At 35.6% G+C, this 25,141-nt stretch overlaps 3 protein-coding genes across 4 annotated transcripts; 2 read left to right on the top strand and 1 right to left on the bottom strand.

Annotated features, from left to right (window-relative positions):
- The first annotated feature begins 130 nt into the window (after window positions 1-130).
- On the top strand, window positions 131-4,827 carry LOC123705806 (ATPase WRNIP1-like). The gene is made up of 8 exons (XM_045654833.1): window positions 131-495; window positions 588-806; window positions 1,107-1,279; window positions 1,540-1,791; window positions 2,113-2,275; window positions 3,830-4,013; window positions 4,147-4,392; window positions 4,627-4,827. Exons 1-8 carry the CDS (start codon window positions 274-276, stop codon window positions 4,758-4,760), a joined length of 1,593 nt encoding a protein of 530 aa, XP_045510789.1. The 5' UTR covers window positions 131-273; the 3' UTR covers window positions 4,761-4,827.
- Window positions 4,823-19,353, bottom strand: LOC123705805 (DNA topoisomerase 1). Of its 2 annotated transcripts, XM_045654831.1 has the most exons (10): window positions 19,221-19,353; window positions 18,759-18,922; window positions 18,156-18,545; window positions 16,574-16,676; window positions 16,313-16,483; window positions 11,150-11,246; window positions 9,448-9,613; window positions 6,195-7,492; window positions 5,810-6,086; window positions 4,823-5,720 (listed from the first exon to the last, which is right to left on the bottom strand). In XM_045654831.1, exons 1-10 carry the CDS (start codon window positions 19,260-19,262, stop codon window positions 5,618-5,620), a joined length of 2,811 nt encoding a protein of 936 aa, XP_045510787.1. In that variant the 5' UTR covers window positions 19,263-19,353; the 3' UTR covers window positions 4,823-5,617. The 2 variants fall into 2 exon arrangements, with proteins under 2 accessions (XP_045510787.1, XP_045510788.1); XM_045654832.1 differs by lacking the exons at window positions 9,448-9,613; window positions 11,150-11,246; window positions 16,313-16,483; ... (2 more) ...; window positions 18,759-18,922; window positions 19,221-19,353 and adding an exon at window positions 7,585-7,704.
- A 908-nt stretch (window positions 19,354-20,261) lies between these two features.
- Window positions 20,262-22,100, top strand: LOC123706276 (mRNA cap guanine-N7 methyltransferase). The gene is made up of 2 exons (XM_045655463.1): window positions 20,262-21,615; window positions 21,707-22,100. Exons 1-2 carry the CDS (start codon window positions 20,538-20,540, stop codon window positions 21,811-21,813), a joined length of 1,185 nt encoding a protein of 394 aa, XP_045511419.1. The 5' UTR covers window positions 20,262-20,537; the 3' UTR covers window positions 21,814-22,100.
- Window positions 22,101-25,141: the final 3,041 nt, after the last annotated feature.

Below are 25,141 nucleotides of genomic sequence, written 5' to 3' on the forward strand. Positions count from 1 at the left end.
CGGGCAGCGGCCGCAAGATAATAATTGATTCTTAACATATACTAATATCATAAACCTTTTGCTGAAGGCTGAAAGATGATAAATGCAGATTAATGTTTGTGACGTGATCAGTTGATACTGACCTAGACCTAGACTAATGGTGTTCCGTCGTCGCAGTGGAGTGAAAACAAAATTACATTGAATAGAGATTGTTAGATGCAATCAAATAAAACAGATTATCTGTTATTTTTTTGTTATTTCATGCATTTTGCTTTCATTGTTTAGTTAAACACAATGACATCTTTAAATGCTGATATAGATTTAGTACAATGTCCAGTTTGTGGGAGAGATTTCACGAAAAATAATATTGAAATTCATGTAAACAAATGTATATTTCTTAATGCACACTCTGAACAGAGCTTTAAAAGACCAGGCTCACCAAATGAAAATATTTCATCACTTCAAATAAAGCGAGTTAAAAAGGATAAAGTAGACATAAGTTCCAGTTCTGCTATGGTCAGTTCCTTGATAACTTCTTTAAAACTTGAGTTTGGAATTTATTTGTAAAGGTTGTGTATACACAACTAAATTTACTATATAAATTTTAGAATGTCGGTGATAAATCTCAGAATCAAATTAAAAATAAAGGAAAGAAAGACTATAATGATAATAAAGATATCCCTTTAGCGGAATTCATGAGGCCTTCTTTACTTGATGATATTATAGGTCACAAGGAATCTTTTGGTCCTGGATCTATGTTACACGCTATACTTTCGAAAAAGAAAATACCAAATATGATTTTGTGGGGACCACCAGGCTGTGGAAAGGTAAATGCTACTATTCCTCATAAATTTAATATTTTAATTGCAAGTTTGGTTGCATGTACGGTGATGTCTAGCCCAGAAATAAATTTAAAAAAGTTATTTTTAGTTAAGAGGTAGCGTGCACAAGCAACTTTGTCTCCGCAACTATTTTGTCTCTCCCACCCATGGGCTAGTATGAAAGTGCGCGCACGTAGTGACGCAACTCCCCATACAATTGATGGGAGAGACAAAATAGTTGTGGAGACAAAGTTGCTCGTGCACGCTGGCTCTAACACAATTTTCTAATATGTATTAGTATTTCAGACCTCAATAGGCAATATAATTGCAAATGTATGCAAGGAACAAAGTAAGTTAAGATTTGTCAAGTTATCAGCAACTATGTCAGGAATTAATGATGTAAAAGAAGTTGTAAAAGTTGCCAAAAATGAAGCTCAATTCAAAAGGCATACAGTATTATTCATGGATGAGATACACAGGTAATAAATTGTATTAAACACAAGTTACGACAAATACAAATTCCCTTATCTAGATATTTAAATAACTTTGAAACTTGAACACCAATCTGACAAGTTGTACTTGCTGATTTTGAAAATGTATTAAAGAAATATACACAATGTTTTTTTTTATTCTTTATTTTTCAAGGGACTTTGTCGCTTAGCGATATGTCGTCCCGTAATTATGAAGATTATACATTGGGAATGTGTAGCTGCAGTAACAATTATTCTATATTCCACAGATTTAATAAACTGCAGCAAGATACATTTTTACCACATGTTGAAAATGGCACAATAACTTTGATCGGAGCAACAACAGAAAATCCATCTTTCAGCTTAAACAATGCTCTTTTAAGTCGTTGTAGAGTCATTGTATTAGAAAAACTAACTGTTGATGATGTTACAAAAATATTAGAGAGAGCTGTAGAACAAAATAATCTTGCTACAGTGGTAGATAAGCTGGAAGAAATTTCTTTGGAAAAAAATACTACAAAGTGAGTAAGTGGTAGTTATATTACTATTCTCAACTAAGAATAATGATTTTTTTTATTGAAAATAGGGGAAACTAATTGATTTCTCAAAATAAAGCCCGATAGCCTGTTTCCAAATAAATTGTCATCATACTTTTGGAAAATTGGAATGGTCTCCTGTTGGTCTTAGCGTGATTATAATATATAGACTATAGCCTTCCTCGATGAATGGGCTATCTAACAAAGAAAGAATTTTTCGAATCGGACCACTGAGATGAGCGCGTTCAAACAAACAAACAAACTTTTCAGCTTTATAATATTGGTATACATTTTATTTTCTTCAAGATGTATTATAGAGAGAGCATCTTTGAAGTGGTTAGCTGAAATGAGTGATGGTGATGCCAGAATTGCATTAGGAGCATTGGAACTTGCATTAGCATCATCACATGAAAATGGGACTGCTTCCACTCCTGTGATTACTCTTCAAAATTTAAAGGATGGAATAAAGGTAAAACATTTATATTTTGCATTCATGCCATTACAGGTAAAAATGTGCCTTCGATTTTTTACAAATCTCCATTAAAAATGATAGTGATATACAATGATATTATATATAGAAACAAGAGGTAGATACGTTACCAACGCACCAAAACGTAAACCGTGAATTGGTCCTAATTGGGACCAGTGGAATCAGTCAGATTGTGACTTGTGACAGCGAACGCACATGCTGATATAAACGTTAAAATTATCAATAATGCCTTCTTGTGTGTTCAGAAAGTGCACAAATTACGATAGTAAAATAAAGAAAGATAGAGGGATATCATATCACAGGTAAATGTATTAAAATATTATAATTTTAGAGCAAAAATAACAATTTGCAATTATTAATGAATGACACTTGCTTGACACTTGTATTGAAATAATGAAAGGGATAAAACATTGCTTCAATCACTAGTGTGACAAAGCTAGCGCACACTGTGTTCAAAGATTATCATGTAGATACGATTATTGAAAATAGAACGGTTATTTTATTAATTTCGATTTGGGTAAATACTTGATAATTTTTATATTTAAATCCACACAGTGCATGTAATTAACAAATATATCTATTTATTATATACAATGAAATCGTGATGGCAAAAATGTTTGTTTGCAAAAATGATGTTGAATATACGTATACATAAAAGAAAAGATTATCGCTGCTGACGAAAAATGCTATTTGCTTTTCTGTAAATAGCTATTGAACATAAATTTTATTTGTGTTTTAGATAAAAAAGGCTTATACTTCATCCTTTCTTTTATTTCATACTTTTTTTCATCTAGGCACCACTATTATTATATCCTACAAGTTGGAGTGATGACCTTGTACGGGTTCCGGGAACTGCCTTGAAACGAATAGCGTAAGATCGGTCCGTATGGAGTTCTATAAGGAGGACTATGCTCAGCAGTTGGTGTTTATCGGGTGAAATGATGATGACCGAAAACGAACACCACAGCTAGTAATAAATGCTTAATACAGTTATATCTCCAAAAAAGTTTTTTTCATTTTAATAAAACTTCATAATAATAATTAAATAGTAAATGAAATTGTCACATTTGTTTACGTGTGCAGGAAACGAAACATCTATAACATTGAACCTTCTGTGTCGTTAGTCTATGCCAATTGCCATGGCAACTATTTGTTTATTTATATTTAATTGGTGAATTCTTATGACTTTTGCTTACACCTGCGCGGAAGTGACAAACTATCTTTGTCTTTTTTGTTTATATCATTTTATTATAGCCATCTCTCTTATACAGTCTGTCAATGTAATAAATTAAGTAAAATGAAACTTGTATTTGTGTGTGCCTGACACTGCATATGAAGCATTTTTTTTGGATATATTGTGAGTATATAACGTATCTATACATAAAATATCATTGGTGATATAAGAATTAGGTTGACTCTGTTTTAAGTATCAGATAAAGCAATAAACATAGGCTTAATTTTCTGCGTTAAAGACCCAGAGGTTTTTTGAACAAATTGTAGGTATATAATTTTAAAACATTATTAATGTTTTAGAGAACTCACATATTGTATGATCGAAAGGGCGAAGAACATTATAATATAATATCTGCTATTCAAAAATCAATACGCGCCAGTGACGACAACGCAGCTTTATACTGGACAACGAGAGCACTGCACGGTGGAGAAGACCCTCTGTTTATTGCCCGAAGACTTATAAGAACTGCATGTGAAGATATTGGTAAAAAAAATACTGTGTAGAACTCGTTCGAAATAATTTGATAAAAAAATGTTCCAGGAAACTAAACTTTTTAAATAATCTCAAGGCTAAAGGATTTTGTAGGATATAATAAATTCCTAATTATTAATGTCAGGCTTAGGCAATCCGAACGCGATAGTTGAAGCGGTAGCGTGCCTTGAAGGATGCAAGCACATCGGGATGCCGGAGTGTGACGTGTTGCTGGCGCAGTGTGCCGTGAGACTGGCGCGAGCACCGAAAAGCACAGAAGTTTATCACGCCATGAAAAGGGCTCAGCGTTCTTTGAAAGAAACAACAGGACCATTGCCGCCGGTCCCACTGGTTTTGCGTAACGCACCTACAAAACTGATGAAAGATTTGGGTATTTTATTTTTTACAGCATAAAATGTAATGTTGAAACTTTTAGTTTCATATATGTATTTGATTTAAGAAGTCTGTTTGCGTTATATTCAGTGTATCAACTAAGGCCATTCTCCCATTACGAAACGCACAGGCGATTCAAGTATATTGGGAGAATGGCCTAAAGGTACCTAGTTTGCGCGATACTTTTTAGTGTATATTTATGAGTACCAATTTCATTGCTAAACAATTTCAGGATATGCTGAAGGTTATAATACGCGACATCGAGATTCTTCTGGTTTTGTATATATGCCGGAGGGTTTAGAAAATGTCAACTTTTTTAATGAAGATAATCTAAATCTCAACGAAACTATGATGAAGAATAACTAAAATATTTACTATTATTTACTTATGTTCACTATTGTTAAGATTATTAAAAAATAACGCAAAAATTCTAGTGTCATTATTTTTATTTGGATTAATCTCATTTCACAATTTTTTATGACATGGTAAAAATTTACTATTTACAAGTAGTAGACATTATTGTAATGTTACAATTATCTACAACATTGTACCTTTTTACTTACTTTTACTAAACACTGTTCTATTTTATAAAAAATAAAATAACATTATTTCTTATTTTACAACTTTTACTGCTGCACATTGTGCAAAAAAATACTCAATAGAAATATATGCTGGGCAGCATTCATGTCATTACATGTAAAATCTATGCAATTTAATGTGTTTTGTTTGTAATTTTGTAAAATAGCTATTGCTTACAAACAACTTCATCATGTACTGACTGAATAAAGCCTCACTAATATTTACAAAGCAACTGCCAAATCCATACACAATCCTTCAACACATTCATACGAAAATATAAACTAGCAAGTACCTTATTATCCTAGCAATTAATTTTTATCTAAACTAAATTATAAATGAGATACAGAAAATGAAGTCCAAGTTTTTGTACATTTAGAAATAATGCTTACTACATAATACTTACTGAACTACAGGCAACTAAATAATTGTCTAAAATAAATTAGAATCAGACTTCTAATTTGGATCCTAATGTGAGGAACAAAATTTATTTTGCTTTTGATTTTTTACACAAATTTGCTTCACGTCAAAAATCCATAAAACAATAAATAATTTCAAGATAATAAACATGTATAAAGTGGAACGTTTACAGACGAAACAAAATATATATATATATATATAATATTATAGCTAATGCTATATTGATATTAGAACACATAGTCCGGCCCGGCCATGTCTATGGCCCAACGGAATTTATCACGTTGTGTTTTGTTGTATATTTTTTCAATGGGCACATTATGCTTCTTGCACCTGAAATAGAATATTAAAGATATAATAAGAATAAGATCGATAACATTATATTACAGACTATTTTAATGATTAATAAAAATCATATTTACCATGAAACTGAAATACGAGGGTCGAGATAATTGAGCTTAGAAGTGCCAAGTGCAATTGTTTTATTTTCATCTTTATCAGTTTCTTGCAGTTCCAGTTTCTTCAATTGTTCCCTAAGACGCTCTAATGCCTTCTTCTTTTTATCACAAGCCAGTTTTTCCTTAACAGACCCTCTCTTAGCAGCCTTACTTGCTTCTCTCAAATCTTCTTCAGCCTCATCGACTTGGTCTCTCTTAGCTTGTATTTTCTCTTTAAGAGCTTCCATTGATTTTGAATGACCTAAAGCATACATAGTTTTATTATAAAATTGTTTAAGAAAAATAATTGCACTTCTAATTTAGTGCAATTAATAAATGAATACCACTATGACACGACTCTTATACATACCTTTTGGCACTGCACGTTGATGGTTACATAAAATAGCAACAGCACGATTCGCTCTGTTATAGGCCAGAATCATTTCTGGAACTGTTGCATCTGGATCGGTTAATTCTTCCAACTGTCTTTGAAGGGTAATAGATGCATTGTATGTACGGAAAACTTTAGCAGTTAATCCAGGCATCAAATCCTTTAAATGATCATTAAGTGTTTGGGTGTTCAGTCTATCAAATAGATCATCACTGCCTTTTTTGTTTTCCATAAATAATTCAAGATTTTTGAATACACGTTTTTCCACTGGCACCTCATTATAATATCTAATAGAATCTTTACCAAGAAAATCAAATACAACTACATATTCTTTTCCATCTTTTTCTTTGTGCAATTCAATATGTTCAACTCGCAATGAACAACAGCCCACTGTATCTGCTTGATCATCATCTTTTTCATTACCTGCTCTCAACGCCAGACGATCAATAAAGTATAATGCCACGGCACGTTGACGCACACGCATTTCCTTTGCTTTCCAATCAAGACGATATTGATCTCGTATTTTATCAATACACTTGTGCAGTTTGCGAGCTGTTTCATATTTCTGCCAATCTTTTTCACCTTTAAGTTTTGAACTTGGATTTAACATAACATACTTTGCTTGACCCTGTACGTTTTCTGTCCATGATGCTAGCCATGTGACGGTATTATCATGACGGACTTCCTTCCATTTATGACCAGAAGGTGGCTTGGGTATTTTACTATCTTTAGAACAATTAATCAAAACATCTTCAGGCATAACACGTCTTTTTAACATACCCATCTTAGGGTGTTCACCTCGCCCTCTGAATAGACCCGGAGGTTCAATCCTGAAATTACCAATTTTTTCTTTGTGCCCATCAATTATACAAAAGCCATATTCTTTTTGTATTTCTTCATTTTTAGCTTTAATAGCAGCCTTTTCCTCTTTTGAACGATTTTTATTTTTTTCTGAGACACTTTGGAAATAGGCTTGCATTTCTTTAAAATCACATTTGGAAAGATCTTTAATAATTTTAGCTTCTTCAGATGTCATAACCTTACGCCAATCATTAAAGAAGTTATTATTGAATGTTGATTTGGTGGTGTAATCATGATCAAGCATACGAGCGTAGAATCCTGCAACCTCTTCAGTATCTTGAGATAGTCGCATCTCTTTCCCATCATAACGGAATTTAACATTTGATGGCAAAGGTTCGTAGGGCGGCGCAAAAAGAGGTCCTTTGTGTTCAAGAAAGCGCCATTTAGTCCCATCATCATTTTTCTGTTCTTCCCACCTAAAGAAATGAAAAATTATTAAGTATGTATGTAATATTCTAAATATTTTAAAACACGTTTTTCAATTTCAATAATAAATAAAGTCAAATACTTTTTTCTAGATATTCGCAATTGACAAACTAACACGGGACTAAAATTTGACACGCGTAAAACTGATTTTATTTCACATAACCTCACTGTCAATGAAATCAACATATCTATTTTTCCGCATTTATATATAACCTCAATCTATATTTCTGTCACTGTCAGTAAAAAATTGGTAAGAGCGCCATCTAGCGTAGTAATTTAATAACAACAAAACCCATAGTGACATCTATGTCATGTTACTTTCAACTTGCTTTCAACAAAGCAAGGAGGACAAACTTTTTCAGAATTTCATATTCTACAATATAAAAGTCTAATTAATTTTATCCCTTCCCAAGAATGTTACATTCTATGCTGTTAATTAAAGCTTAATATTTATGTTAATGAAGCTTGAAACATTTAAGAGCGTTCATGCCCTTATAGCCGGAAATGCTGGTTTCAGAAGTACGAAAAAAATAGGACTTATTAAGTTTTTAGTAAATTAGAAATTATATTTATATATTAATATTTGCCACTTCATAATTTGTTTCTTGGATGAAAAACATTCTACATTTTGTGTAGTTTTTCCATTATAAAGGTTTTTTCACAGGCCGTTTTTGGAATTCATGGTAGAAGCTTTATGTAGAAGAAAGATATTAGTAAAATTATTATATACTCCCGTTTGTTTTGACGTTATATTTCAATAAACCGATTAATTTACAAGTTCTTGGCTTAGCAATAAAAAATAATCCAATAAATTAATTTTCATTCAAAAACAATCCACTCAAACACGCATATTTTTGTAGTTTTTCGAAATAGTTGCGCGTGATTTTTGTTATAAAATGCATGGTATTTTGTATTTTGTTTGTGTCTACATTAGTAAGTGTATTTAAGAATATAATAATAAAATTTTAGTAAACAAATGTGTATTTTTTTACAAAGAATTATTTAAAATTGCTCTAAATACGGCTTGCTGCTCAGTAACGGCCGTTATTACCTATATAAGAAACAACTCTGTGGCATGTCTGTGGCCGGTACGCGTTGAGCAGGAGTAACGCTCTTAACTAATCATATGTACAATATTGTTTTATTGAGAGATCTCATCTCTTTATTAAATGTAAAGAAATTTTTATTTATGTTATAACTTTTACAACAATTTTGTTTAAATTCTCTTGTACTGCTCAATTTTTTTTATAATACAAGTGGGAGATATTAGCTTTGAATTAATGAGGGTTCTTTACTGTTACAAATTACAATAAATGGAATAGTAGTCAAGACATGAAATATGTATCACAATGAAAATAAAAAGTGAAGTCCCCGTAGTGGGGTAAGGGGCAGATGCATTATGTATACATCTGTTTCACTGATCGATTTTCTCTAGGGACAAGTATGTGATCAGCCTTCTGTGTCCTACCAGACCGAGACATTTTTTTTTCTTCGTCTCCACCGGGAATCGAACCCAGGACCCCTCGGTTCTACGCTCACGCGACAACCACTGTACCAAGGAGGCGGTCAAATGAAAATAGTGATGAATTAATGTTGAACTTGTTGCAATTCAGTTGACACATTGTATGGGCTTAAACATAATTTCTTTCTAATTTTTACCAAACACTTATCACAATCGTCCTGTTTACCACAGAAATTGATTAAAATTCAGGAATCAAGGCTATTTAATTGATAGGAAGGACAGAGCAACTATGGCGATTATAAACAACTAGTGGTCCGCCCTGTCTTCCCCGTGGTACATGTTTAAGTTTTCTCTCCATAAGAATCATAATAAGGAATATTATAAAAAAAGAATTAACCAAATCGGTTCAGCCATTCTCGAGTTTTACACTTAGTATCACATTTGGTGATTCATTTTTATCATATAAGATTCAACATTTCTCACCATTTCCAAACTTCCTGTTCTTCTTCCTTGCCATCCTTTTTCTTGCGCTTTGTGGGACTAGCATTTTCTTGAGGTTCTGTTTTCTCAACCTTTCGTTTTTCTGCCTTCTTTTTCTTCTTCTTAGGTTTTTCTTCTTCCTCTTCATCCTCATCAAACTCACTTGGCTCTAAAAGTATTGAAACAAGGGATTATAAATAGCATAGGCTTCAAAGTTTTATATCTATTTTTTTATGACATAAAAAAGTCTTATGTCATTGTCCTTTTGTACTAACATAAACATAATATATAAATTAGGCCCTAACATTTTGGAGATACATCTGAAATTCATGAAGTACAGTACTCCAAAGGTAATAATGCGCATAGAAATCTTCGTCACTGTTCGGCAACTGTCATATTCTCGGAGCGTCCGAAGATGATATCTATATAGAGCAGTTAAAAATGCATTTTCTTCATGCATAATTTAGTCAAATTATATGTTTTGTGCTAAAAGAGATTAATATGTATTTGTAGGTAAGTAACGATTTTGTTTCGATAATTCCTTGTAAGTAAATAGCGAGTATAACCCCACGATTGCGAATATATTATCTTTGTTGGATTGATTTACTTGGAAAATTTTATAGTACTTTTAAAGTGTCTTACTGAAGCTGGTGTAATGACTAATGATGGAAGAAAAGAAGGTTAAAATAACACAAAATTTATATTGTATAAAGTATGGTTTTCAAACACAGGTTTATATTTAAACCATATATGTAAATCTTATCATTAAAATCTCAGTTCAAAAGTATTTTACAGTACTGATCATTCTTCAATATTATGACAATTACAAAAAAAATAAAAACAATCAAAATCAGGGATTATCTTTATTTCTGACATTTTAGATACATCGGAACTCTTCTTCATTTTCACTTTCCCTACTGCCATCACCTGTGTAAATCATTTCATTGATTAATTCAATTCACCTTTAAAAACAAAACCAAGAAGGGTACGTAATAGCAGCTCTATATAATTCCACACAGAGAGAACACGTGCAGTCACCACCAATATTTAAAGACAACTGACGGATTTTTGAGTTTTTTGACTGACAGGCTACCGTCACCTACCGCCCGATTTGTTTTTGATTGTGTATGACCGTGAATTCTATTTCTTTTGAACAAGGTGTAAAATGCAAGTTCGTTGTTTAGGGCTCTTACGATCCAATGATTCGAGTGTCTTCGGAAATACGACAATTAGCGAAGATTTGCATGCGCATTATTAATTTTGGATTACTGTATTTATTTATTTCATATTGTTTATATTTTTTTATAAATACTTTTACTTTGTATTGTTAACTCTTGGTGGAGAAATCAGTTTTTTTTAAGAAACACACATTCTTTATTTAGATAAATAAACGAAAATAAAAATGGAACATGAATGAAAAGTGTGTTTCTTTAAAAAATCTATTGATTTTTTTAAGAAGAAAATACCTCCATTCAATGTGAAATCTAAAAGAAGGCTATGTTTGTTACACCACACACACAACACAAAAATTTTCTGAACGGATTTTCTATTTGATTTCTCTTCACCTAGATCAAAATTTTAAAACTTACAAAATCTCCCTATCTTTCTAGCTTTGGTAGTGCTGAGGCATGCAGTAAGACACATAATATATTTTATAATGATATGAATAGATTGATTATATAATAGTAACACATAAGTTAATTACCCTTTTTTATTTTCTTTTTGGGTTTTTTTCTTTGTAATAATGGAGTATCTTCTTCCTCTTCTTCACTTGCCGCACGTTTCTTCACTTTCTTTGATGTCTATAAAAAAATACAGCATTCTGTAGATCATGTTTCAATAGAAACACAACATAAGATAATGCTACATTACAAACAAGAGGAAAATAAATGTAAGTGCTCATTTGTTGTTATTTAATACCTGCTACATGTAAAGTTAAATTGATTTCAATAGACGTGTGATGATTTATTACCTATTAGATAGGGAGGCGAGGTAGCTAAATGGCGTAATTAATTCAACGGCGTCGTCGAGACTTATCAAAATCGAAAGAAAAAATAATTTCGAAAAGAAAAGCTTCTATGGTAAAAACCATTTTAGCGGTGGGTTTGGCATGTACATGTTTTCAAAAATGTAAAAAAAAACAGTTACTTGGGCATTCTCGAGCGCGTCAGATATTCATACTACGTATGCCCCAAGTCCCTCTGATAACAACGGTATACTAATCTGCCGGTTTGCGTGGTGGGGCTAGGCATATAAATTCGTCAAAAATGCACAAAAAAAAATTTACTCGAGCGCGTCAGATTTTCGGAAGGGGTGTTAAGTAGGCCCCAAGGAAGCTCCCCTTAAAAAAACTGACGATTACGACATGACGATAAGTTATGATGAATTTTTGAAAATGCAGAAAAAAAGAGTCCTTTTGAAATACTCGAGCGCGTCAGATTTTCATAGGGGAGGTTTATCTCGGTATCCTGAAAGCATATTTTCTTAATCTGACAAAAATGTTGGTGGGTTCTCTTAATCTGACCGAAGAAGGTTTGTGGGTTTCTTTTTTTTAATCATCGTTATTTCATATCAATTTTTCTTAACTTCCTCAGTTTTCGAGATATACACAAAAAACCGGGAGTTTGACTTTTTACGATGCTTCAAGTAAAAAAAGTTTTAACTTTGGACAAAAATGAAAAGAGACCTTTTTTTGTAAAATAAAATTACCTTTTTTGTTTATTTAAACTTTTTTTTTGGAAAAAGTAAAGTTCGCGACTAATATGCTGCAACGCGTTTTTCGGAAGATGAAATGGCTCCTCCAGACTTCCGGTCATGCGGAAACCGGCAGATTTTGTATTTTTAGTAAGTTTTAGATTATATTCTTCAAAATAAAAATAAAAACAATCGCGCTCGAGAATGCCGGATTAACGTTTTTTTTTACAAGTTCGCGACCCTATAACTCGGCGGCGTCAAGGACTTATGGTCAGATTAGTTAAATTTAGTCTTAAAACACTAAAATCAACCCCCAATCCATCAATATCTTAATCTGACGCGCTCGAGTATTTCAGACTATCGATTTTTTTTTACTAATCTGATCGTCTATCCTAGGCGCGCGTCACTACATATAGAGCTAAATAGTTAACAAGGTTGTTCTATTAGGTCTAAGGTATCTCTCATATCTTAAACTGCCACGCTCGAGTATTACAGAAAATTCCCCTCTTCGCCTCCCTATCATATATATATAAAGCTACACTACCACTCACTCACTGACTGACTGACATCGGGTTTCTCGAAAACTACGCGGAAAGTTGGGGGGATTTCGACGTGACCGTGTAGAGGTGCGCCGAGTGACCACCGGAAAAATATTGACATCTCCAACACCCTGAACAAGAGAGTGGACCCCTGGAGGTGCGCAAAAACGGTGCCACCTGGAGGGGGGGTGTCTGAACAAAAAATGCTCGGAACTGGTGGCGATTACCAGGGGAGGTGGAAAAATAGGGATTTTCGCGAAAACAAGATGGCCGCCGTACTTTGCCAAAATCGCCGTTTATGAATCCTTACGTCTCAAATTTGGCACACGTGCTCTGTTCGAGCCGGTGAATCGATCGGTGCCCCGTTCGAGTGGCTCCGGGCCCCAGTTTCCAACTTTCATACAACGTAAAATCCAACGGCCCGCGGAAACGGTGCGAGTTGGGTGGGGGGTCCCGGAACTAAAAATGATCACCACCCTGGGACGCTACCAGGGAGCCATATTGGGTCGCTCGATTTTGGAATTTTTCCATTTTTGGCGCAAACATAAAAACGTAAATTTAGACGAGGTGGCGCGTCGCGGAAATACACTCACACCATGTTCGTACTCGCCCAGCTCCCAGGATATCCAGAAAAATCCGAAATCTTAAACTTTCCCTCATCTCTCGAAGACGGTCAACGGCCCGCGCAAACGGTAGCAGCTACATCTGGGGTGCTCGAACTAAACTTGGAGTAGACCTCGAGCAATTACCACAGAGTGCAAAAAAAATTCAAAATGGCGGAAAAAATGGCCGCCGCCATACAAATTCTAAAACGGCCATCGCTGGTGTGATCGCGCTGAAACTTGGCACAGGGGCTTTAATCGAGCCGCACATTGAGGTGGCATACTCATAATTGAGTTTCCATCGCTGGTTTCCGAGTTTCATACAACGCGAAATTCGACGGCTCTCTGAAACGGCGCCAGATAGGTGGGGGGTGTAGAACTAAAAAATGATCAGGAAGATGGGGTGCTACCAGGGCAATCGAGAAATTTCAAATTGGACGCAATTTTTTTTCAAAAAATGGCCAATTTTTCAAAGCAAGATGGTGGCGCCGGTTCCGTCATGATCGGTCTGAAAATTGACTTCTGTGCTCTGATTGGTCAGATTTACAAAACTGCATACTCAGAATTTCTCTCCGACCCCCGGTTTCCATTTTCCATACATCATGAAATTCAACGGCTCTCTGAACTGGTGGCACTTAGGTTGGGGTCACCAAGGTAAAAAATGTTTAAAAACTTGGTCCGCTTCCAGGCACATAAAAATTTTTGCTAAAAAGCTAAATTTTTTTTTTCGAAAATTTTGTATGGAAATTTCCATAGTAGGAAGGGTAATTGAATAGCATCGGCAAAAGACGGCACCGCGGGCTGCTTGCTGCCCGCGCACCGCGCAACTACGAGGGTCGACAGCCTCCCGGAGTAGAAAATATTTATTAACTTTTGAACTACCGCACGAGCCAAGCGAGCGAAGCGAGCGAAGCAGCGGCCAGCGTAAATATTCAAATAGGTAGCGAGGAGCGAAGCGACGAGCGTGTTAGGTTAACTTTTGAACTACTTATCGAACGAGCCAAGCGAGCGAAGCGAGCGAGTCGCGTCAACGGCCGGCCTAAATATTCAAATGGGTAGCGAGGAGCGAAGCGACGAGCGTGTTAGGTTAACTTATGAACTACCTACCGCACGAGCCAAGCGAGCGAAGCGAGCGAGTGGCGGCAGCGGCCGGCCTAAATATTCAAATAGGTAGCGAGGAGCGAAGCGACGAGCGTGTTAGGTTAACTCTTGAACATTTTATTATGAAAAGTCACTGCCCGCTATCGATAAGACGTTTAAAAAATTTACCAATATTTGAATAAGTAATTTATAAGCAGTTTAGGTAGCGAGGAGCGAAGCGACGAGCGTGTAAGGTTAATTTTTGAACTACCACACGAGCCATGCGAGCGAAGCGAGCGAGTCACGGCAGCGGCCGGCCTAAATATTCAAATAGGTAGCGAGGAGCGAAGCGACGAGCGTGTTAGGTTAACTTTTGAACTACCTATCGCACGAGCCAAGCGAGCGAAGCGAGCGAGTCGCGGCAGCGGCCGGCCTAAATATTCAAATAGGTAGCGAGGAGCGAAGCGACGAGCGTGTTAGGTTAACTCTTGAACAGTTTATTATGAAAAGTCACTGCCCGCTATCGATAAGACGTTTCAAAAATTTAACAACATTTGAATAAGTAATTTATAAGCAGTTTCGACTGACTGTAGAATCGCTGTTAGCAGATGTTACAAATGGAAAGGAAATTCGAATGAATTTTAAAATGACTTAAGATTTCTGCCCTGGGATGAGCCGCGAGCTGCTTGCAGCTCGCGCACTACGCAACCTCGAAGGTGGACAGCCCCCCGGAATAGAAAATATTTTAATGGGGAATTTATAAGTACTTCCGATTTACTGTGGAATCGCTGTTAGCAGATAAAAGCAAATTGACGGGGAATTTTAACGCATTTTCTAATGACTGAAGATTTTTGTCCCTGGGATGTACCGCGGGCTGCTTGCAGCTCGCGCACCACGCACCCTCGATGGTGGATAGCCCCCCGGAATAGAAAATATTTGAATGGGGAATTTATAAGCATTACTGACTGACTGTAGAATCGCTGTTAGCAGATGTAACAAATGGACAGGAAATTCGAATGCATTTTCAAATGACTGAAGATTTCTGCCCTGGGATGAGCCGCGAGCTGCTTGCAGCTCGCGCACCACGCACCCTCGAAGGTGGACAGCCCCCCGGAATAGAAAATATTTTAATGGGGAATTTATAAGTACTTCCGATTTACTGTGGAATCGCTGTTAGCAGATAAAAGCAAATTGACGGGGAATTTTAACGCATTTTCTAATGACTGAAGATTTTTGTCCCTGGGATGTACCGCGGGCTGCTTGCAGCTCGCGCACCACGCACCCTCGATGGTGGATAGCCCCCCGGAATAGAAAATATTTGAATGGGGAATTTATAAGCAGTTTCGACTGACTGTAGAATCGCTGTTAGCAGATGTTACAAATGGAAAGGAAATTCGAATGCATTTTCAAATGACTGAAGATTTCTGCTCTGGGATGAGCCGCGAGCTGCTTGCAGCTCGCGCACCACGCACCCTCGAAGGTGAACCGCCCCCCGGAATAGAAAATACTTGAATGGGGAATTTATAAGCATTACCGACTGACTGTAGAATCGCTGTTAGCAGATGTAACAAATGGACAGAAAATTTGAATTTATTTTCAAATGACTGCCCTTTTGCTTCAACTCAGGGGCAAAAGAGGCTCGCGGGCTGCTTGCAGCCCGCGCACAACGCACCCTCGAAGGTCGACAGCATTCCAGAATAGAAAATATTTGAATTGGGAATTTATAAGCACTTCCGGTTGACTCTGGAATCGCTGTTAGCAGAAAATTACAAATGGACTGGGAATTCTAACACATTTTCTAATGACTGCCCTATTGCTTCAACCCAGGGGCAAAAGGGGCTCGCGGGCTGCTTGCAGCCCGCGCACAACGCACCAGCTAGTCTATATATAAAGTCACAAATTATATTGTTAATTCAATTGAATTATTTTGTGACTAATAAACTTGGTAATTACCAAAGGTTGATCCTGTTCATCATCACTATCTTCCTCTGGTGGCAATTCAGATAAAGGCTCGTCTTTAAACTGTGACAGTGAGTAGTCACAAGAAGACATGGTGGTGTTAGCTCCAGCATATCCATCATCACTTTCCACCTTAATTTCTTCCTTTATTCGAGTTTCATCAATCTGTTATAAAATATATCACATTATTATTCAAACTCATTTACATATTATTAACTCATTTACATTTATGATAATCTTTGCATTCAAATATACCTGTAAGGGTGGTTCTTTCATAGGTGAATCTTGAGAATCAGAATCAGATTTAATTACTTTATTGGTTGATTGGCTGCTACTCTTCTCCCGATATTTACTCGAGCTGTGTAATAAATTATTTATATGATTCTTTTTACTATTAGAATAACAAGTAATTGAAAAGCACTTATACCATGTCAGGGTATTTACCATTTTAACAACATACTTATATAATTCCTGAATAACTAAAATTACTAAGAGTAAGCAAATTTTGAGGGTTGACTTTAGAAACTTGCGGCACGAATTTCGGCGTGATTTTAATTTTTTTCAATCGATAATAATGCCCCGTAACATACATTAACGGCTTTTCGTGCGGAAACGTGTACATACAGAGAAATCTTAATTTTAATTTTTGAGGTTATGTTCAAAATTGTTTGAGTTACATTGACAAAACTACCTACAAGAATTGTGTTTGAAAGAGATAACAAATGTCAAAATGTACATTAAAAACCATAGTTCCTTCATAGTTCATTCAAAAGCTTGTTGCTGATGGACAACAATTCATACGGATTATTGGCGAGTAGTATATGATTGGGGCAACATGGGTTTGTTCATAAAAAAGTTAATCACTCAGATCCAGACAACCCATTTGTTGCCCCGTGGTTGTGTGGTCGATGGTTGCCCCTGATGGGACTCATACTCGAAGAATTGAGTCCCAGTGGCGTGTTGTAAAGAGATTTTTTAAAAAAGATAACTATAACCACCCAAACTTCGATGATATTATTAAAGAATATAATATGTGGAGATACTGATTGTAAAAAAATTAAATTGATCCATTCAATGCCCTTGTAAATTGTATCAAACATGTATAATTATTAAAAAAATGTTTTTTTTATTGTATGTATATTGCACACAAATTGTTAGTAACAGAACCGAATCTGTCCACCCCGATTCCACGTGGTACTTGTCTGTCATACACTAGAGTGTATTAAAAAAGTCGGAGGCGCGGAGGAGCGTGGCGCCCGCGTGTGCTGAGGAGCAGGCAGAGTCAAGCGAGCCGGAGTGGCTGAGGCTGGTCGCCAAAGGCGACCAAAAAGCCGAAGCTACGAAGGCGAGTGAAGACTCCTGCCTGCAACAAGGTACACGGGGGCAAGCGCCACGTTCTGCAGCGCCGGAGCAGTCAAGAAAGCCCATAATCTTCAATATATATATATCTAACTACATTTCACTACATAGTATAAAACAAAGTCGCTTTTTCTGTCCCTATTTCCCTATGTCCCTTTGTATGCTTAAATCTTTAAAACTACGCAACGGATTTTGATGCGGTTTTTTTTAATAGATAGAGTGATTCAAGAGGAAGGTTTTAGTATATAATTTATTAGGTTTTAGACAAAGCGGGCGAAGCCGTGGGCGGTAAGCTACTATAAATATAAACTCAAAAAAAATTAAAAAAAAAATAGAAGGGGGGGTTTCCGCACCCCCCCACTTCACAGGGGGTCTCCCCTTACCTCCCCCTCCTTAATTCGTGCCGCAAATTTCTAAAGAAATACCAATTTTGATAATACCTTCCCAAAATCCAAAAACAAAATTAACTATACTTTACCTATGTTTATCTTTATCTCTTGAACTTGAGTGCTTATCACTTCTGTGTTTGTCTTTGTCACTCTTGTGTCGATCATGTTGCCTCTCTTTGTCCCTGTCTTTAGATTTGTGCTCTTTATCCTTGGAAGAATGATCCCTCTTCTTATCTCCATCACTGGACTTGTGTTTGTCCCGATCGCTTTTGTCTTTCTCTTTGTCACTCTTCTCCTTGTCTCGATCTCTGTGCTTATCTTTATCACTTCTATGTTTATCCTTGTCACTGCGTTCTTTATCGGAGCGTTCCTTGTCCTTTTTGTCCTTATGATCCTTTTCACGGTCCTTATCTTTGCTTGATGATTTATGGGAACTGCTGTGGTTTTTACTGCTAGAATGCCTGTCTTTCTCTTTATCTCTGAAAACAATTAGAGTAATAAAAGATGATTGTTATATAGATATTATTGAAATTACAAAAAAATTAAAGGTTATGTGACAAAAAAAAAATCTATATCCTACTACACATAACCTATAAAAGTTTCATGTACATTCAAGAACGATAACTTCTAATGCTCACCTTAGTTATAGTATTAATGAATGAAGTGTGGTCGGAACATTCTAGAAAACTTACCTGCTTGAACTGCTGCTATGTTTGGAAGAGCTCTTATGGTCGCGGTCCTTATCCCGGTGTTTATCCTTGCTAGACGATTTGTGGCTGCTTTTATGCTTTTCAGAATTACTGTAACCGTTGTGAATACCATTCACGTGTTCGCTCTTATTACCATTAACTTTTCCCTGAAAAAAAAAAAAATTACAACAAATTTTAGTAAGACGATAAACGTAATATTTCAGAATAAGGTGAATTTATTACTTTAATGTGAGATGAACAATACAATAAATCCATCCATTTTGCATAGGGAAGCTTGGCTTCTGTTCAACGTGAAAAGTACAGTAGACGCCATATTGGGACTTAGAAAATTTTTGCTTTGTCGTGCGCGGCTACACTAGTAAATACGAAAATCAGGACAACATACATATCCCAAAATGCGAGAAATAGAATAGTTAATTAAAATAAATTGATCTAGGTACTTACGGAGTCACAGTCATTATCACTGGTTGGATTTTCGACACTCATTTTGCCTACGTATACGCCGTTTGTTCGAGATCAAGATTACATGAGGCCGGTGGACGGAGCGCAAATTCTAAGTGCCGAGCTAGGACGACTACGCATGCGCTGGCTACTATTCGCAATACTAAACAACTTCACATCGAATAGTTCAACGACCTCTTTCGTTCAAATTTCATTCGTTAAAAAATATTAAATTATGCCGGATTTACCGAAAAATACTTTATACAATGATCAATTGATTGTTTGAAATCAATTTATCATAATATTTTATTTATATAATAAACAATCACTAAAGGTAACAATAGAAGTTGTACTTCCTCCTTACATTATACTCTTTGGTTCTACTTATTTGGGATCACTTTGGGATCTATTTATTTTTAGATGAGTTTGTAAACATTATATTATCCTTAAAATCTAAGTTAAAAACCCTGAACCCATTTGGATGTTCCGTGTATAATCTTAATATAAATAATTGCGATATATACATTATTATTATATCCCACTTATTTCCATTTGCCCACGGGCACGTCCACAGGTCAAAATATAATATAATAGCCGATAGCGAGTAATAGATAATGGTAGTTTTCCAATTACAGAGCATAATAGAGCATAATTGTGAGCATAATGCACAGCATAATGCGACTCAGTGGCGCACAATGCCGAATTTAAAGGGGAAAAATTAAAATTCTGTCACTGAGTTGGCATCGATTGCACGCATCACGCGCATTACTTTTTGAGAGTGCTCGATTGTGCGAAGCGTTGCTGTAGTTGAAACATTCAATGTTAAGCATAATGAGCTCTAGTACTGTAATTTTATTGGAAAACTACCAATAATATCTCCGAGGATCCTACTCAAGATAAATAGGTAGCCACAAATAGCCAAGTTCAATACCAGTTTTGTATTATCTGTGGGATACTGGGTTGATCACTGATCATTGTGTGATCTGTATTTTTGACTTTCGAGTTTCGAGTTCGACTCGACTACTTTTGACACTTTTGACGTGTATTGTTGACAAATTGAAAAATTTATTCATACCTATTTTCCTCTGAGATATTTTCAATTTTGCATTTTGTAAATTGTAGGTACCTACTTACGAAAAGGATTTATGTACGAAATGCAGATTTATTTGGCAATATTGTATTTATAAATAGACAAATATTAATTATATAAAAATAAGAATATGTCTAAATTATACTGACATAATATCTATTACTGTTTTTTTGTGTTCACTTAGACTGATTTTTCATTTAGTATATTGATATATAAAATTAGACTAAAATATGAGTACTTTGGCTGCTGATGATGTAAAAGGTGAAGGAGAAGGTAATTCGACAGACAATCCTTTAAAAAGACGTCTGGCGCAAGATGCTGATTCTGAAGATCAGCCACCAAGCAAAGTAGCGCACACTTCTATTGTTGCTGCTCATTACAACCATTTAGAAGAGAAAGGTCTGAGGGAACGATTTAATTCACCAATATTTTACTTGAGAAACTTTAACAATTGGGTTAAATCTGTCCTTATCCAAGAATATGTTGATAAAATTCGAGAAAAAGATTATGGCCGACCATTAAAAGTACTTGATATATGCTGCGGTAAAGGTGGAGATATGGGCAAATGGCAGAAGGCACGTGTGGAACATGTTGTGTTTGCAGACATTGCTGAAGTTTCTGTTCAACAATGCAAGGAAAGATACAAAGATATGAGAGGTAATTCATTTTCTGCACAGTTTATTGCCGCTGATTGTACAAAAGAATGCTTGCGAAACAAATATGCAGATCCTTCCATTCGATTTGATATAGTAAGCTGCCAGTTTGGTTTGCATTATAGTTTTGAAAGTTTAGGCCAAGCAAGGCGTATGCTAATGAATATTACTGAATGCCTTAAGCCTGGTGGATATTTTTTTGGAACATTACCAAATGCAAATGAAATAGTATCTCGTGCTCAAAAATCCGAAAATGGAGAATTCGGAAATAGGATTTACAACATCAAACTGATGTTCGATGCAAAGGATGGTTATCCATTATTTGGTGGGAAATATGATTTTCATTTGGAAGGAGTTGTGGATTGTCCTGAGTTTTTAGTCTATTTTGATTTATTTCAGAAGTTAGCTAGCGAATATGATCTTGAATTAGTATATAAGGCGGGATTAGCAGATGTATATAAAGACCATGTGGAAAAATATAAGCATTTACTATACAAAATTAAATGTTTTGAAAGTTATCCGCCACCACCAGGCAAGGATTTGATTGCTAATGAATCTGAGTATGAACATGCAAAAGTATTTTGGGAGAATCACAAAAATACAAATGAACGTTATAGCCTTAGTACAATGAGCAAATCGGAGTGGGAAGTAGCTAGTGAGTACAGTGTTAAATTATATTATACTGTGTCTGTTATATTTAATATATTTACCTTTTATCATAAAAAATAAAATGTTTTTTGTTTTAGATGTATATATGGCATTTGTGTTCAAAAAATGTAAGAAACAAGAGAAAGAACCAAGAAACAAGACGGATGAAAACCCCTCAAAAAGGGATGCGAGTTCTAAACAATGAGGTTTAATGTATAGATAAATAATTTTAAGTACTGTGTAAAATTAAGCACTTGCATTAGGAGTATAAATAAAAAGTTATCTACCAGTAACATTTTTAAAACAGGTTTCATAATTATTATCATACAGAAATATACAAATTTTGACAATTTTTCATTACTATTTGGAATAAAATATTAATTTGTGTATGTGCCCTTACGCACTAGCGGTTAATCGCGGGGGCGGCACCGCGCGATTAGCCGCTTTCCCATTTTAATATGCAACCGCTTTTATGATTAGTGCGTACAATCATAAGCGGTTGCATATTAAAATGGAAAAGCGGCTAACCGCGCGGTTAGCCGCCCCCGCGGTTAACCGCTAGTGCGTAAGGGCACTAAGACATTTGTGAACTAGCAAAATAAGACAAAATATATTATGGACAAGCAGGTTTAAAAAGTTTGCTCAGAAAATGATGTTATAAACAACAAAGTTAAGTTGAAAAAGTTTATTAGATGGTATTTAGTGACATTTGATCTAATAATATTTCATATGTTACGATAAGTACCTAGGTACTTGCTAATGCCATAGAAACAAGTTAATAAATTTGCTTATTATTACGCATAACATCACTTGTTGTTTCAGTGTTTTTGTGATTTGTTCACAAAATATAAATATTATCATTATTATAAAATGTTAATAGTTTTAGTGGTCATTTCTTGATGCAAGTGCTATTTTATAAATAACCCATTGAGCCCCAAGCAGCCCGATCGGTCCCAGACACAATAGATTTTCTATTGTGTCTGTGGTTCCGGGGCCTGAGTTAATAATGAACCAATAAAAAGTGTAATTGTGGCATTAATAAAAGCATAATATTTGCATTTCGAAAATATTTTTTTTTTACCCTTAACCCTATATTAGCAGGACAGTCATATTACATCGGCCCATATTCGACGTATTTAAAATGTACCTACATCAAATAATTTCTACAATTTTCATTTTGAAGAATTTCTTCGGTAAAAGCCCACAGAAGCCCACTGACGCAACGATTTCTCGAAGTTCTCGAAAAATCGTTTGTGAGAATAAAAAAAACAATATTTAAGAATAATAAAAACTAGGTAGGTACCTATTAACTATTACAAAAAATTACTCTTCCCCATAAATGCATAAAAAACATCGTAGGTATATTTGTTTAGATGGCTCTACATTATAATGTAATTGTGATATCGTTGGTAGGTATATTTGTCGCCATTTACTTGCTTAATATGCTTTTTTTCTACGTCGCGTCTAGTCTGTGTCGTATTAAACGATACGGCTGTCGGCTACATAATATCATTTGGTAATTAAGCGATCCTAGGCTATTAATAAAATGGCGAATTTATCCAGGTAGCTGCGGCCTGCGACATTCTTCTCTACGTACCTATTTTAAAAATCAAAACTTTCCTCCGAAGCCCGATTACAGTGATATTATCTCCACAAATCTACAACGAATGTGAAAATAATATGTTTTAGGGGTTCGTACTTCGTACTTATAGGGTAAAACGGGACCCTATTACTAAGCCACTCACTCTCACTGTCTCCAGGCTGTATCTCATAAACCGTGATAGCTAGAAAGCTGAATTTTAATAAAATATGATGTATTTCCGTTGCCGCTATACCAACAAATACTAAAAAATAAAATATTAAGGGGGGTACGGGTACGGAATCGTTCGTGAGCGAGTACTACTTCGATATATAATAATAATAATAAAGAAATATAGTGATATTATTGATATTAATAATGCATCGCTCCAGTCTGTTCGTGAATTGTTTCTATGTAAGTTATAAGAATAATCATGTGTGTAGTTCTAATCATGGGCGGTGGGGCAGGGTGGGGCGCTTGCCCCACTCTAGCTTTGACCTGGAAGGTAGGTAGATACCTAACCAAATCTAAAAATCGAAGTTCCTACTAACTACTAAGCTTAATATCCGTAAGAAAATTCACACTCGATTCTCGAAAGTCTACAGGCGACACAGAAAATGCGACCTTTATAATTTTATTAGTATTATTTACCTCTAAATTGACTGACTAACAACTAACAAGTGTCATACGTCCAGCGACCAAACGGCTGAAGATTTTTGGATCTATTTCGTGGTGTGGTACCTACCACAACAATAAGGTGTTTTGAATAAGAATAATTCGAATAACGAATTACACACAAAAAAAGAAAATAGCTGAGGCTACATGAACATGAACTGTAAGAAAAATGAGTATAGTACCCCAATTATAGTTACCCCACTAACTTATCCAATTTCACTTTTGTTGTGTTACACGTTCTACAACTCACTGATACTTTTTACTTTACACTTTTTTTTTCTAGTGCCTACACTAGAAAAAATGCATTCGTGAATGTCTTCGCGAATGCCATCGCAAATGCCTTCGCAAATGCCTTCGCGAATGCCATCGCGAATGCCTTCGCAAATGCCTTCGCAAATGCCTTCGCGAATGCCTTCGCGAATGCCTTCGCAAATGCCTTCGCGAATGCCTTCGCAAATGCCTTCGCGAATGCCTTCGCAAATGCCTTCACGAATGCCTTCGCCAATGGCTTCGCGAATGCCTTCGCAAATGCCTTCGCGAATGCCATCGCAAATGCCTTCGCAAATGCCTTCGCGAGTGCCTTCGCGAATGCCTTCGCAAAAGTGGTCGCAAATGCCTTCGCGAGTGCCTTCGCGAATGCCTTCGCTAATGCCATCGCGAATGTCTTCACAAATGCCTTCGCAAATGCCTTCGCGAATGCCATCGTAAATGCCTTCGCGAATGCGTTCGCGAGTGCCTTCGCGAATGCCTTCGCGAATGCCATCGCGAATGCCTTCACAAATGCCTTCGCAAATGCCTTCGCAAATGCCGTCGGTACGGTCGCCGGCATTTGAAGACCTGGGTATAACTTTGGGTACATACTTGGTACATACAGTTGCTAGTTATATATTATTTTTTATTGTTGCCCCACCTTGAGCCCATGGCTAGCTACGCCCATGGTTCTAATTATTGAAATTATACAATTATATTATAATCTTAGCTTTACCTATGTTAAAATTAAAATTAGCAATACATTGTTTTATTGTTTAATGTTAGCAGTAAGATTTAACTGATTGTTATTATTATACATATATAAGTTAATCCTTTGTTATCCTCCTTCACCTTTGTGAAACTTATATTTTGCATGTTGTAAATACCTGTAATTGTTTGTTACATTTACTAAAACATTTAAGTCTAAGTTAATAGTTAATGCTTCAATGTAATTAAACGTTGGTATTTCTTATGAATAAATAAATAAATAAATATAATATATTATGTAGTTCTGTGGTACTAATCGCAC

Source organism: Colias croceus, chromosome 3 (assembly GCF_905220415.1).
Source record: "Colias croceus chromosome 3, ilColCroc2.1".
Lineage (NCBI taxonomy): Eukaryota > Metazoa > Arthropoda > Insecta > Lepidoptera > Pieridae > Colias > Colias croceus.

Coding starts and splice junctions, on each gene's coding strand:
- LOC123705806 (XM_045654833.1), top strand. CDS start 274: ATGACATCTTTAAATGCTGATATAGATTTAGTACAATGTCCAGTTTGT. Junction 1,792..2,112: donor TTGGAAAAAAATACTACAAA/GTGAGTAAGTGG, acceptor ATTTTCTTCAAG/ATGTATTATAGAGAGAGCAT. Junction 4,014..4,146: donor AACTGCATGTGAAGATATTG/GTAAAAAAAATA, acceptor TATTAATGTCAG/GCTTAGGCAATCCGAACGCG.
- LOC123705805 (XM_045654831.1), bottom strand. CDS start 19,262: ATGAGTGTCGAAAATCCAACCAGTGATAATGACTGTGACTCC. Junction 18,546..18,758: donor CATAGCAGCAGTTCAAGCAG/GTAAGTTTTCTA, acceptor AATTGTTTTCAG/AGATAAAGAGAAAGACAGGC. Junction 6,087..6,194: donor TCAACGTGCAGTGCCAAAAG/GTATGTATAAGA, acceptor TGTATGCTTTAG/GTCATTCAAAATCAATGGAA.
- LOC123706276 (XM_045655463.1), top strand. CDS start 20,538: ATGAGTACTTTGGCTGCTGATGATGTAAAAGGTGAAGGAGAAGGTAAT. Junction 21,616..21,706: donor ATCGGAGTGGGAAGTAGCTA/GTGAGTACAGTG, acceptor TTTTTGTTTTAG/ATGTATATATGGCATTTGTG.